The 15,206-nt window shown below is 42.7% G+C and overlaps 1 protein-coding gene across 1 annotated transcript; it reads left to right on the top strand.

Annotated features, from left to right (window-relative positions):
- On the top strand, window positions 1–9,777 carry STYXL2 (serine/threonine/tyrosine interacting like 2). The gene is made up of 5 exons (XM_049824323.1): window positions 1–113; window positions 2,608–2,702; window positions 3,595–3,826; window positions 4,573–4,790; window positions 6,938–9,777. The coding sequence occupies exons 1-5, from the start codon at window positions 1–3 to the stop codon at window positions 9,775–9,777; spliced, it is 3,498 nt and encodes a 1,165-aa protein (XP_049680280.1).
- Window positions 9,778–15,206: the final 5,429 nt, after the last annotated feature.

Here is a 15,206-nt window from a genome sequence, read left to right as displayed (position 1 = left end):
ATGGCCAGCAGCAGAGATTCGGACGGCGAGCAGGTGGTGCCCGATGAGGAGGACGAGGGACCGGACGTGAAGGCTGTGCAGGCCCGCTATCTCCGCAGCCCCTCACCCAGCCGGTGAGTATGCTTGCCACAGGCGCCGCCATGGCCCCCTGGTAGCACGCGGTGGATCAGCTTGCCTTCCCTCCTCTTCTACCACCTCCTCTCCGCACAGGCACTTGGATCAAGCGTGGAGCCCAGGGCTTCCCTCCCCTCCCTGAGGCGGGGGTTAGTATGCCAGTAGGAAGAAGGACTGCAGAGACAGGACTCCTGCGCTAATTAATCCATCCTGCTAAGAGTGTACGCACACACGGAGAGGATAAATTGCAGAAGGCATTACTATGGGGTGGTATCGTTGCTCTTCCCTGTGTCGTCCTCCCATCTCCACTCCCACGCTGAAACTTCTGATCCAGTTTTCAACTCTTCCCAAATTCAGCCCCGTCTTTCTGTCCATTAGAAGGTCCTATGGATTTTTTTAGTGTTGATATTAGCCTTTACCAGCCCCAGAAAGACTGAGGGTCTTTGGATTTGGGTTTGGTTCAGAGCCATCTTTAGCTACAGGCTTCAGGCACTGAACAGAAGGCTGTCATAGCGCAAGCAGAAATTGAGTTTCCTCAAGCAAAACAAGCATGATTAGATGTGTTTTCTCCTAATACAAGGAAAAATACCTCCCTTTGTACTCTTTTCCTAAAGCAAAATGGTCTGCAGGGCTTTCTGTACACTTTGAGATGCTTTAGCTGAAGGCAGGGAGTAGGGATCAAGTTTGAAAAGAACCTGCCCCAGTGGCCCTCAACAAGTATGAGGTTATGAAATGTTTCCCATTAACTGTGGGGCACTGCAGAAAAATGAAGACAGAGTGCCTATTTCATTTAACTACATGCATTTAAAAATTGTTTAGGAAGTTCACTGAGCTCACGTAAAGTAAACTTATGTATTGAACTTGGTAAATCACTCTCCTGCTGCTCATCAGTCAGTCAAAATGAACAGAAGCACCTCTTCAGTTTATTCCCTTGCCTTGCCTTGCCTTGCCTTGCCTTGCCTTGCCTTGCCTTGCCTTGCCTTCCCTTCCCTTCCCTTCCCTTCCCTTCCCTTCCCCCCTTTTTTTTTTCCTCCTTTTTTTCTTGCTGTCAATGCCAAAAGCAATGATGAAAATGGCAAGGCCCTTCCCAACCAGAACAAGGCCCTTAAAGCATCCAGACCTGGGCAGTTCTGCACCTGAGTGTTTCATAGATGCTTGGGGTAGCTACAGGTAAAATGTGTTGAGGCTTTGGTGGCAGATTATTACCAACTGTTATCTTTTTATTGAGCTTGGAGGCAACCTTTACAGCAAAAGGAATTGAAGGCAGGGCATAGCTGCAAATTTGTGTCAGCTCCTGTAAATCAGACTGAGACTCCCCTTGCTCATCTCATAAACTCCTTTGAAGAGCTAGAAAAGGATTACTTTCAGTCACGGTTGACAAGTGCTGGAACCCAACTAAATGACCTAGACAAGCCCATTAAGTGGTTTCCGATGGCTGTGCCTTCCATTTTGATTCTGGAGAATGAAAGCAGTTTAGCTCTCCAGATACTTTGCTGCACCCTGACTGCACATTAATCATCCTCCCTCTCCTGCTTTAATTAAACAAAAACAAACAGTGTGTTGCAAGTACTGCAAGCCTGCATTGCCAGAGAGCTTCTGTGATGGCAGCAAATTTGTCCTAATGATCTGTACCATCTGTTTGGAAGGAAATGTAGGGGATGTGCATCAGGGAAAAAGCTCTGTAAAATATTTTGTTAAGATGGTCTAAATAAGAAGAGATTTGCTTGGACTGTACAGGCATAGCCAGATGGAAATATATTTGTTTTCAAGATTGAAGCCCTTTTTTGCTTAACAAAAACTTATGTAAATCATGGTGTGTGTCAAAGATCTCCTTTCAAAGATGTTTGTGGGTTTCATAGTTATTTCTGATCTGCAGTTAGACAACACTATGTGAGTGGAGAGACTGACCACAGATTTCATGCTATGAAGTGACCAATGTATTGCGCACTGAGGGAGAGATTCACAGGCTTCAATCTTAGTGTTGCATTGCAGCTTGTGATAACTCAAAGGATGCTTGTAGGCAATTAGCTAACAAAAAAAAAAAAACCCAAACCAACAGTTTTCTAGCATAATCTGGTTTGATTTTTTCAATAAATTCTAGTGAGGACAATGTTTATGTCTGTCTAAGTGAGAGCTACTTGTGAGACTATTCCTTGTGATCCATCTCCCTCCCAGTCTCAAACCAGACACTGATTTTCTCTACCCAAAACCTCCTCCACTAGTCCATTCTCTTGCACTCCCAGTCCACTGCAGCTCCTCCCCATGGGACCTATCTGCATCCTGCAAACACTGGATACCAAGGCATATTTGAAGCCTGTAGCACCATGCTAGAGAGCAGGGTGGGGGTGAGGGGTGGGAGAAGAGCTGGGACTTCCCTTCTATTGCTCCAGTTCCCTGCTGCTCTCTTCTGGAGTGGGTGAAAAGGGCTAAAGTCCTGGAGATGGGATCCCAGTAGAGAGCATTTGCCTAATATGCAGTGTGGTTTGTTGGCAGGTATTCAGTGATATCAGACACTGATACAGAGAGCATCTTCATGGAGCCAATCCATCTGTCATCTGCTGTGGCTGCCAAACAAATAATCAATGAGGGTAAGAGGAGGAAGGGTGAAAGCACTATGTAAGTAATAGAGAGTTGAGTTGCACTTGTTTTGCCTTTCTCATCCAGAGATCCTAAAATGATAAAAAAGCCTTTATGAGAAAACCCCACCTGAGGTAGAGGTGAAAACCACAAAGAAGTAACAACTTACAGAAAGGTTTGGTGACTTCCTTTGAAGTTGTTCACTGAATCTGTGGCAAAATCATGTACTGCAGTGGTGAATACAGTTTGATTGCTGGTTGCTCGCTGCAACAAACTGAGTAGAATAGAAGAGAATAGAATAGAACAGATTATTTCAGTTGGAAGGGACCTACAGTAATCATCTAGTCCAACTGCGTGACCACTTCAGGGCTGACCAAGAATTAAAGCATAGGCATTGCCCAAATGCCTCTTAAACACTGACAGGGATGGGGCGTTGACTGTCTCTCTAGGAAGCCAGTTCCAGGGTTTGACCACCCTCTCAGTAAATAAATGTTTCCCAATGTCCAGTCTAAACCTCCCCGGTGCAGCTTTAAACCATTCCCATGCGTCCTGTCACTGGATCCCAGGGAGAAGAGATCAGCACCTTCCTCTCCACTTCCCCTCCCCAGGAAGCTGCAGAGAGTGACTGCATTCTTCTGCGGCTAGAATGAGCATTTCCTTAACTCCCAGGCCTTTGGCCAGTGTGGGTCTCTGGACTGAGAGGACACTGCAATATGCTCTTCCCATTACTAACTACCTTGAGGCTACTAGATAAGCATGTACATGCACACATTGCAGACAGGGCGGTGTGATGTTACTGGGAAAAAAAGCAAGCCACAAGGCTTATCCCAGGAACAAAGAATGACAGGTCATATATTTGTGTTGTTTTTACATGCTTTTAGTTACAATGTCAGTTTATTACAGAACTGAAGACAAAGGACGCCAAGGTAGATTCAGTGTGTCCCAGGATGTTAGAGTCTGCGCGGCAGCTGATGGTGGAGGACCTGTACAACCGAGTTAAGGAAAAGATTGATGACACCAGCTTGTTTAACACGCCGTGTGTGATGGACTTGCAGAGGGCACTTGTGAAGGACAGGCTGGAGACCCCCAGGGATGCTGTGGATGAAGTCTGGCCTAATGTCTTCATAGCAGAAAAGTGAGTGTCAGCTTTTGTCATCAAGTTGCATGAGATTCCCAGTGAAGGGTCAGATGGAACCATTGAAGGTATAATATGTATTACATGCATCTAATACCTTTCATCCCTAGAGACCCCCAAAGTGTTTTTCAGTATATGCTCACAAGGATCTCTGTGTCTGGAAAAGTAAATACTTCTGCAATAGAATCAGCAGCTTTCCCGTGCTATTTTGATGCTTCAACAGTTTAGGAAAGGAGAAGGCAAATGAGCCCAAATTACATTGTTCTGATTGGAATTTGGCCCTGAAATTGGCTCTAAAGTCTTTGTTATGTAAAAGAGATTTAATAAAGAAATGCTGTAGCAAATATCAAGTGGAAATGGCTAGGTCTTTTGTACCGTGGCTCAGCCATCTGAGACACCTGTGCAAGTGACCAGACAGAATTAGAAGGGGATATAGTGTAAAGTATCAGTTACAGAGTGATAAAAATTGAGAATTAAGTAAACAGCCTGAACCTAGGATGGCAGGATGAGTTTAAAATCAAGCTGGAGCATGCAGCTCTACTGGTGAGTGCAGGTTTCTCATTTTCTTTTCCCAGTGAGTATTAGAAAGAAATACCTTAGAACTCTCAAAGAACATTAAGGTCTGAGTGGAGCTGCATGTTGGATGAGTACCACTGACTGGGAGCTCTGTAGACCTTGTAGCAGACAGCTTCTTTCCTACCGAAATAGGACCACTGATATCTAATATCTTTTTTTCTTTTCTGAAGAAGTGTTGCAGTGAACAAAAGCCGTTTGAAGAGACTGGGGATCACACATGTCTTGAATGCAGCTCATGGTACAGGTGTATACACAGGACCAGGTTTCTACAATGGTCTGAATATCCAATACCTGGGCATTGAAGTGGATGATTTTCCAGATATGGATATCTCCAAACACTTCCGCCCAGCTGCAGAGTTCCTTGACGAAGCACTGCTGACTTACAGGGGTAAGAGGAGAAGATTACAGTGGTTCCAGAATGCTTGGGAATTAATGGGTGGAAGTGTTACTCCGATAAACAGCCAATGCCACATTTGTAATTGGGTAGAAGGCAGATACTTTGTTCTCTGCATCCAGTTACGGTCAACACTTCTTGCCCATTTCTGCCATGCCTCATTCAAAACAGGAGGGGGCAAACTAGTGAGAGGAGGCAGCCCAGCAGCCCCTGCTGCAAGCCCCATGTCTTTGGACTCAGACTGGCTGCAAGCCACCTCCCTCAGCTGCTTTGAAAGCACCGTACTATTGCAAAGACATGAAGCCCTGCTCCCATAAACATATTTTTTTATATTGATATTATGTAATACTATATATAGTGATATATTCCTGTACAGTGTGAGTTTCAGTTTTGCCAGGATGCTTACTACAAAAGAACAGGCTGATTTACTAGAACAATCCAAACAGCTGAGTTGAACCCCTGGATGTCCACACCCAGGCTACTGTACAATTTGCTGGACTCCAATTCCATGGCACCTGATATTCTGTGGACCTCCAGTGCATACTGGTCATTTTGTTGCAGCTTCAGTGGACAGCTAGAAATCTCTTTATGGAATTCAATATGAAAATGAACACCACAATCAGTGGTTATCACTGATATTCTTCATATATGTATTCAATGCATTTAATTTTTGTAGAGACAACAGGTTACTTCCTAGTAGAAGTGACAGTAAGAAAAGTGAGAAGTTTTCTTAGTACCAAAGTTGAGCCAATTTTAATAGCTCACCAACAACACTATGAGGAGGGACACTCTACCCATCTATGTTCTTCCTCATACCTCCCATTGCTACCCCTGGCATAGTACAGATGCTTACAGCTGCTGGCATGCATTGACCCTTCAACTCACTAACCCAGCAAAAATGACAGCCCAGCAGGGAAGAGATGGTTTTCCATTGGGTTAGTGAGCTGAACTGGCCTGGTGAGTACCAGAGCCGACACAGGAAAGGATACACAGAGACAGAGGCCTGGAAAGAAAGCAGAGGAACGAGATCTCCCTCTTTTGGTGAGCTGTTAGATAGGCTTTACTGGCTGTTAAAACGCTTGGAAGGCAACTGAGACTTTTGATTGTAGGAACAGGCACATTAGGTAAATGCTTGCAGTAAGATAGCAGCAGTCAGAAAGGTGGTGTTTAAACTGGCTTTATTAAGCTTCAGTGCAAACAGTTTGATTAAATTGGAGTTTATCACACATTTAGAAACAGTAATTTCAGTTATTTGCAGGCTAGCAAAGCCTCATTTATGCTCTCTTCATATTTACAAGCTTTTCTTTAACTGTCATTTGCTATAAAAGCAGCTTTAAAAAACAATTCTTTTGTGCCAAAGCTTAGTTTTCTGCAAGAGGTGGTTTCTGTGTAAATGCCATGAAATAAAGCAGATCCTCAGCTTGGATTCTAGCTCTTGCAGTCACTGTTTACAGAACAGTGGGTCCCAGTAGTTTGAAGCAGCTGTATCAGTTTGTCAGAGTCAAAATCAGCTCTTTTCTGCTAGTTGATTGGTTTTCCTGTTCTGAGATGATATACTATGACTCTGGCCTCCAGCCAGTCTACATGTAACTGTTTGAGTGTACCTTGCAAAACAGCAGATCTGGATTCTGGCAAAAATATAATTAAACTAATATAAAATTGTATTTAATTCTTACAATGTGCTTTATAAAAAATTAAGTTATTTGCTTGTCCTCCCAATACCTTCCTGGAGGCTAATGCTAATATCTCCCTTTTACATATGGGGAAACTGAAGCATGGAAAGCTTAAATGTCTCACCCTAAGTCAGCCAGCAAGTCAAGAATACTGTATCACTTGTCTTTCTAATACCTATTATAAGCTTTTTGATTATTTGGGGAAGTGAAGTGTATAGGTGAAAATACAAATATTATTTAGATTGTTTTAAAATGAGCCTGCCCACAGCTTTTGAAACTAAGTGCTTTTTATTCATATGTATCTAGATTTGTATTAAGATAAAGTTAACAAATATTTAGTATTGGTTTCAGTCACTGAAACAAATAATCTGTCTAACACTATTCAGAGAATGCTTTTGTGCTACAAATCAGAGCAACCTCTCTATGTTACTGGAAATAGCTAATTACTTTTATATTCAATATCTGTAGGCAAAATCCTTGTCAGCAGTGAAATGGGAATCAGTCGCTCAGCTGTGCTGGTGGCTGCTTACCTGATGATCTACCACCATATGACCATTCTGGAGGCTCTCATGACTCTGAGAAAGAAGCGTGCCATTTACCCCAATGATGGCTTTCTGAAACAGCTAAGGGAGCTCAACGAACAATTGTTGGAGGAACGAGAGTTGGAGCATACTGGAGATGAAGAAGTCACTCCTAGTCAAAGCCCTGTTGTCCATGCTGGGACTTCCTCCCAGCTGTCTGGAGTTGGGGACTCAGAAAGCATCATGGGAGCCAAAGCCCACTCTATCACAGTAGAAGAAGAGGACACCAGCAGCCTGCTGGGTAGTGTTATGAGTTCTTCATCAATGGGAAAAACTAGCTGGGTTTCCAAACACTCCACCCTCATCAGTGAGGAAGAAGAAGAACAGTTGTATGAGGAATGGAGGAAGAAACAAGGCCTGCCTGCAAAGGAACCAGGAGTTAACCATGGAAGAAGAACATCTCCAAAGCTTCTGGATGAGGAAGGGGAACAAACTGAAGAGGATGTGGAACAGAGGATCCATGACTGGCAGCGTAGAAATGAGAAGTACCATATGGAGGGTCCACCCAGGGAGGAGGATGGAGATTCCAGCATGGGAGGAAGACCTTACCCATCAGGTGAATTCAGTGATGTTGAGAGCGTGAGCAGTTTTGAGATCCGAACCCTAAAACAACAGCTGGAAGCCAGTAGCTTTAGCAGGATGAGATGCCGCACAGGCTCTGTGTCTTCAGAGAGCACTTGGGACATGTGGAACCAGAGGCTTCTGGAGATTGAGAAGGAAGCTGCTCAGAGGTATCGTTCTAAGAGTAAAAATTGTCGGGAAAGACAATCCCCAGAAACAGGAAGAAAGGAGAGGGATGTGGATGAGGAGAGTGTGTTTTCAGACAGTAGCTCCTTTTACAATTTTTGCCAAAAGAACAAAGACAAGTTAACTCCTCTAGAAAGGTGGAAGGTCAAGAGGATCCAGTTTGGCTTTCACAAGAAGGATTTAGAACCATCATCATCTTCTGCACCATCTCCAGCAGAAGATGGCAGTCAGGCAGGCGGGGAGGGGACAGAAGGGAAGAGTTTGTCAGATATTAACCTGACTGCTTACCAGGCTTGGAAGATGAAGCGGCAGAAGAAGGTGGGCAGTGAAAGCAAGGAGGAATTTGTCGAGTTTGCCAAAAGTGAGGATTCTGCTTCAGCTAAAAAGAAGCAGAGGCGTATAGAGCTCCTTGAACGTTCAAAGAAAATTTTAGAAGAAAGCCAGTCCATGTGCAGCTGGGAGACAGACAGTACGATGAGTGGGAGTATCCCACTGTCAGCTTTCTGGCCCTCAGCACCTTCTGCAAGCGGTGCTGAGGATACAGCTTCTGTACTGAGCATGCAGACAAATCATTCATCTTTATCGCAGACCAGGAGCAGCATGGGGGCAATGCAGCCTCAGATGCCAAGTATACCCCTTCCCAGTCTCCCAGTCGGTCCAGGTGACACAATATCCATGGCAAGCATTCAGAACTGGATTGCTAACGTGGTCAGTGAAACCATTGCTCAAAAGCAAAATGAGATCATGATGCTGTCCCGTCCATCATCTGCAATGGCCTCCAGCGTAATGTCAGGAGACCTTGGCAGGCGTGTAGATGATGATAAGGTTTCTCTTCTTAGCGCTCAGAGTGGCTCATCTCTTGCTACCTCTCAGCTTCGCCAGCAGGACATGCACAGGGCTGAGTCTCAGTCTGTCCTGTCTTGCAATACGTCAGTGAGTGCAAGGACAGAAGGGACTAGTTCAAACATGAAGACAACACAGACAAGCAAGCCACTGTACAGCCTCTTTGCTGATGATGTTGACCTAAAGAAACTCAGGAGGAAAGAGAAGGAGATGCAAATGGAAATGAGAGAGAAAATGTCAGATTATCAAATTGAAAAGGTGATCAGAGACAATAAACGCAGCACTTTATTTAAAAAAAAGATGACCAAAGGAGAGCAAAATGAAATAGAAGATGACACAGAGAGTACAACAAACAGCCACAGGCGCCCCTTGCAAGCAGATCTTGACAGAAGTGATACAGTCTTTGATCTGTCCAGTCAGCCTGCAGACGCAGGTGCACTCGAGTCAGAGATAGAGACTGATATTACCAAGTGGCTCAGTAGCCTGAAAGCAGAAAGAGAACCACCATCATACTATGATCGAAGTGAGAAGGCTAGAGAGAAATATAGCAGATCATCCAAAGTTAGAGAGATGGATTCTGAAACATCCAGTTACAGATTCTCCAGATCCCAAAGAGAAGAGCTAGACAGCTGTTCTTCCTATGAGTCAAAAGGAGATTCACTGAGAACCATGTCAAGATTTTCCTCTGCTTCTGCAAAGGAGGATAAAAAGATGTATACGTTCACAAGGTCAAGGGTCAGTGAGACAACAAGTTCCAGAGAAAAGAGCCCAGAGCTGCATGTTTTCAGTCAAACACCTGAACCGTCCTTTGACTCTGAATCCCCTGAACCATCTACACAGAGTCGAGTTAGATCTCGTCATGTGGAGGCATGTGAAGAGGAGGCCAAGTCAGACATGTCAGAATTTGGAGCTAAGAGAAAGTTCACCCAGAGCTTTTCAAAGTCTGAAGAGGATGGAAAGAAGGAGGCAAAAGTGGAACAAAGTGAAGAAAGATTTGCATCTAGACAGTTCTCTCAGTACAGGCGAAGCATGCGTAAAGAAGAGGAAGAAGAGATGGATGATGATGCCATTATCGCTGCTTGGAGGAGCCGACTAGAAGAAACTACGGCAAAGCTCCGGCGGAGAAGGGAAGAGTGACCACGATCAGATTATAGGAACACAAGCAGAGCCACAGAGTCCCTGAATCACTCATCATTATATTTCTGATAATCCTTTGTGGTTTGTAGGGCATTTCCTGCAGATAGTTCTCTTCTTAATCAAAAGCGATAAAGGGAAGAGGTCAAGTTTTGGAAGTGTTTGTGGTTTGTCAGAAAGAAGATGCTAGTATTAAATGATCAATGTAGGTAGGAACACAATGTTAGAAGCCATTAGGAGCCAGACAATGTTTCAGCAGTAAAAGCAAGTAATGGTGGTACCTCAATTCAAAAGACCAATCACATCCCATTTTGGTTATTTCAATTTCCTAGTCTCGTTAAAGACTGGACATATTTTTTCTAGGATCTTTTTGATCATAAATGGAAGAAGCCAACAGCCTTTTCTAGGAACTTGAAGAATGTTCCTCTCTTAATCAGTTTTACTTTATACCACTGAGAAGATATTGCCAGGTAGGTTCCATTTTTCTGCACCAATCTTATGAATGTCTACAGAAATAAGACAGTTCAGGGGAATACATGTACTGTTTTACTTCACTAAGTAGCAGAAGCAGAGTAAAATACTAGAAAAAAGATGCCTCCTTCTTTTCAGAAGTTCAATGCAGTAATGAATGTAGTCCTGTGGTACCATTGTTTTCTATTAGATGGAGTCATCTCTGCTCCAGTATGGTTGGCTCCTCCTAATAACTTTGGGTTGACAAAGGAAAAATACAGTAATATTAGCAGCCTTCTAAAAATTATGTTCTGATCTAGTTAGAGATGGAGTTAGGGTTAGGATTAGTGTTCGGTTAGGCTGGGTTTCTGGTATGCAGCTCAGCTAAGTCTGTGCTTTTATGTCTATAGTCAGATTGTTATGTATTAATTTGCAACATGATTGCCTTAAAAGAAAAGAGTGATACACAAACTGACCTCATAATAAAATGATGTGTAACCAAAGTGTTGGTATAAGGCACCATGCACCTAAGGACGGATTGTATGTCTGTTGAATGCGGTACTTGGTAGGTTTAGCTGATGTGTTACAGTTAACGTGTTGTTTGTATCACAAGCTACAGAGCCCACTTTTCAGAGTGAGTGGAAGGAGAACAATCTCCATGTTAACTGAGTACACCAAGTTAAGAGCCTCGGGTCTTTCCATGCCCTGCAGAGCCTTGTGAGCTTGTGTGACAGGACCTGCCAGGCCTGCCACAGCATCACTTGTGTGGCTCGTATGACACTGTGTCTTTGACACATCCAAGCACCCAACTCTTTGTCACCAGTCAACACCCTCCACCTCTCTCTTATAAACACCCAGGCCAGTTTCTCCTGATTTCTACTTTAGAATTATCTGTTTCCTCTTCTGTACAGACTGCATTTTGAAACAGCAAAACCCTCTGGCAGAGCTGAGTATAAAACAACAGTGGAGGAAGGATGCAGTATTGCTCTCACATGAAGTTTTGTCTTCCTTTTTCTTGTCATCTCTTCTCCCTCCCTCTGTGATGCTTGGAGCTCACTATTACTATTATGCTAGTACCTCTCCCTATTTTAATTGTGTAATACAGACAGTAAGCTCCACTGGGCAAGGGCCTGGTCTTTGTCCTTGTCTGTATGACGCCATGCACATCAGCAATGCTATCTAAATAATGGTTACTGATAACAAAATGCAGCTGCCAATTTTCCTAAACTTAGAATCATTTCTCTCAACTGTAACTCACTGATTAGACATTATCCCTGCTTCTCTGAAGATAAAGATGACTCTTTCTGACAGCCAGGACTAGGGTAAATGATAGCTACTTATTGTCAGGTGAATGGAGTCTCAAAATCAGGTGATTGAACAATAACAGGGGTAGAAAAATAAGAGAAAGAACATATTTTACTTGTGTGTGGGGTTTTTTTTTGAGTACTCAGATTACATTTTTGAAGTACATAAGGAACATGGTCTTGTTAATATTTCAGGCATCCAGAGATGCTATGAGGCTTATAATGCACTTCTACTACAATATAATATATAATACAATGCATCCCTTGTTTCTGCATACTTCCGTGAGTTGTATTTTTTTAAAGTAGTGGAATTCCAGGCTTTGATCCACATTCTGAGATTGTATATTAAATTTCTGCAATGTGTGTTAGGACAGGCATTTTCCTCTTTTCTTCATCCCTGGTAAAGTTGCTCTGTGGAAAACAACCCTACATATCCATATTTCGAGCTGGCTTTAATTTCACTCTAAAAAAGGTCTTAAGTTTCGATGGATCAAAGTGGAAGTGTGCAATACCTTCTGGCACTGAATTTATTTCTTTATCAAAGGCTGGTTCCCTCTGAAAAATCTCTCCTCCTTCCTATGGCTGGCTACTGTTCTCAACAGAAATGTCTGTCCTCTGCAGTACTGTAGGGGGCATCTTACACTGTAAAAGATGAGCATTGTATGATGTAGTAATTGGTTTCATTTTGCACTGTACAGCACAGCCTTTGTTTGGGTAGCATTTTGATTTAAACACTAATCTAGGTCTGCCGCACAAATAAATTATTCAAGACCGAGGGGCAGAATATGGTTCTATAACAAGCCTGAGCCAAGCCATCCTGATAGTGAGTTTTGACCCTTCTGGGAAAGGGTTAAGTGGGTTCTGCTGACTCACTGAGGTAGGTGGCTTATTAGTTCACTTGTGTAAAAGGGAGATAAAAATGGTTTGCTGGGGAGAGGCCATCTAAGATGCTGGCTGAGCAGTCATGAGGGAGAAGCCTTAGAAATAGCTGAACTTTATTTTCTTATTGCTTATATCCTTGTTAATAAAGCCAAACCCCCAAAGCAATAAGGGGGTGGGGATCATTTTGGACTCCATTCAGTGTATGGCCTGTGCTTGAAAGCGAGATGGGAAAGGCTCCAGCTCACAGGTATAAATTACATGAAACAGTGACATAAAGACCTTGCATGGTGAAAATATTAAAGCATTCAGTCATAAGACCAATAACCAGGAGAGACAGAAATGGAGAGGTTGAAGGCAGGCTAGGAAGTCAGGTTTTAAGATGAGAATTTAGAAGATAGGGAATCAGTGAAAGGGGAGAGATCTGCACAGATTGTTTCAGGTGACCAGAGCTGCAGAGTGAATGGTTTTTCAGCAATGATGCTGGTCTGACATTAGATTAAAAGAGTAGGTAAGTACCCAAATTTATCTAGGAAGGATTTTTCAGCAAAGATGTGCTGGGACTGATATTTTTGCTCAGCCTCAGTTTGCTGTTGTAGGCAGGAGGGTTTTTTTTGGCATTGTATAGTGGAAGGTGAAAGTGTAAGGAGCATCCATACAGTCAGTTAAGAATATAAACACAAGAACATCAGAAAGGCTGCATGGGGTCAGACCAAAGGTCCATCTGGCTCAATATCCTGTCTCTGACAGAGAACAATAGTGAATACCTAGGGAAGAATATAAAAGCAGTGATATAAGTGATATTTCCCCAGCATGATCTTCCAGCTTCTAATCACTTGCAACTCAAGGACTTCCTGAGCCAGATGTGATATTTTTGTATTTAATCACCCTTGATAGATTTTCCTTCTATGGAGGTACCTAGTCATTTTTGAGTTACAGTCATTATAGCCTTGCATGCACTAGCCTCTGTGATCTCTTGTGGCCAGAAGTCCCACAACTTACTCTACACTGAATGCTAAGCCATGTCCTTTTTTGTCTGTTCTGAACCAGCTGCCCACTAGCCTCCTTTAATGCCAGGATAATTTCTAGTTAGTATCTACATGCCCCACATGATTTTACCACCCTCTATTGTTATGCCCCGTCCTTAGCTCTCTGTTTTTCAGCCCGAGTTACTCATTCCTTATATGGGAGCTGCTCCATGTCTCTGATTATCCTGGCCATTCTTCTCCAAACCCTTTCCAATTCTACTTTGTCACATTTGAGATGAGGGACCAAATCCTTACACAATATTCTGGGTGCAGGTGTGGCAAAGACTTATCCTGTGGCATAATGACCTTCTTTTTTCCATTCTCTGCTCCTTCCCTATTAACTCCTAACAGTTTGCATGCCTTTTTGGCTGTTGCTGAGCACTAAGGTGATATTTTCATGGAACTATTTATTATAGCCACAAAATCTTGTTGCTGGATGGCAATGGTCAGCTCTGAGATCATAATTTTATATGTTAAGTTTTCTTATGTGTAATGCTTTACATTTATTAGCCTTGAATTTCATCTGCCATCTTAGTGCTCAGTCTCACTGGCCTCTCATTTCTACTACTCTGTTTCCTTAATGTCCTTTGAACAACATATAAACTCAGAGTATGTGGGAAGCAAAGTTAAAGAGGGATACATGAGAGAGAAACCCATTTGAAGTTGGTCTGAGTGAAGTAAGAAGGAAGAAAGTTATAAAAGCTGGAGAGCTAGGAGATAAGAAGTGTTCAAAAAGAGATCTGAAGACAATAGGCAAATTAAGAAGGGGACCTACATTGGATGGAGACAGTAAGATATGTATGTAAGCTGAGGAGGTTAATGCAAAATATTAATTTGTTTAGATGTATAAAAATCTGGGGAAAGGTTATGGGGCAACCTCTGTGGGAAGGAAGGAGATGGTGGGATTTACAGAAATTACAGGTTTGTGAGAAATGTGAAGGGGACTGTGAGAAATTGAAAGGGTGAGAGACATTAGAGGGACACAGATGATAAAATGACATCTGTGCTAGACTAGGAATTCAATGTGGCAGAAGCAAGTTTGGAAGGAAGCGGAAATGTGCCAGAAATAAGTTATTCCTAGTGTAACAGCTGCATTCTGTGTTGTAATACTGATAGGTGTGGGGCCATGGCCCATTTCCCCCCATTTAGGATTTTCAGGGTAATTTGACTTATTGCATGTGGCAGTAGTTTAGACTGGATAATTTTAAAAGGAGTTTAGCACCATTTCCTTCTTTTATAGATCCTTAAGAAATGCTTACACATTATCTATAGTGGAGAGCTATGTGAATTATGAGACAAAAAGTTTTACTTGGGGATGGTTATGTTGCATTGCCTGCCTTTCCTTAAAGGGTTTAGCTGGAATACATTCAATATAGACATTATAACATGGAAACACAGTATCCATGACCTTCCTAAATTTATAGACAGTCAGAGATGCAGAAAGCATGTGATTAATATAGTCTAGGGCTTAGTAACAGACACTGCATGCTCATATACTCCAGCAAAACCTCTTTGAGAGCTACCTACCTATTCTCTAAATTTCACTTGTCATTTAGAAAAATGAAAGTGGGTTAAATCTCTGGCTGTTCTAATTGTGAAAAAAAATTCCAAAATTGGAACTATGTGTATCAAATAAGCAGTTCTCTAGAGAGGTGGGAGTATAGCTCTAAATGGTGTGTGAATTGCCTCAGTCATCTCAGCAAGGTGCTAACTTAGTTGCCCAGCAGTAATAATTTAAATGCCAGTAAGATTTGTTACGTTGTTCTTCATG

Source organism: Accipiter gentilis, chromosome 21 (assembly GCF_929443795.1).
Source record: "Accipiter gentilis chromosome 21, bAccGen1.1, whole genome shotgun sequence".
In the NCBI taxonomy this organism is placed as follows: domain Eukaryota; kingdom Metazoa; phylum Chordata; class Aves; order Accipitriformes; family Accipitridae; genus Astur; species Astur gentilis.
This window is presented reverse-complemented; position numbering and strand designations above follow the sequence as displayed.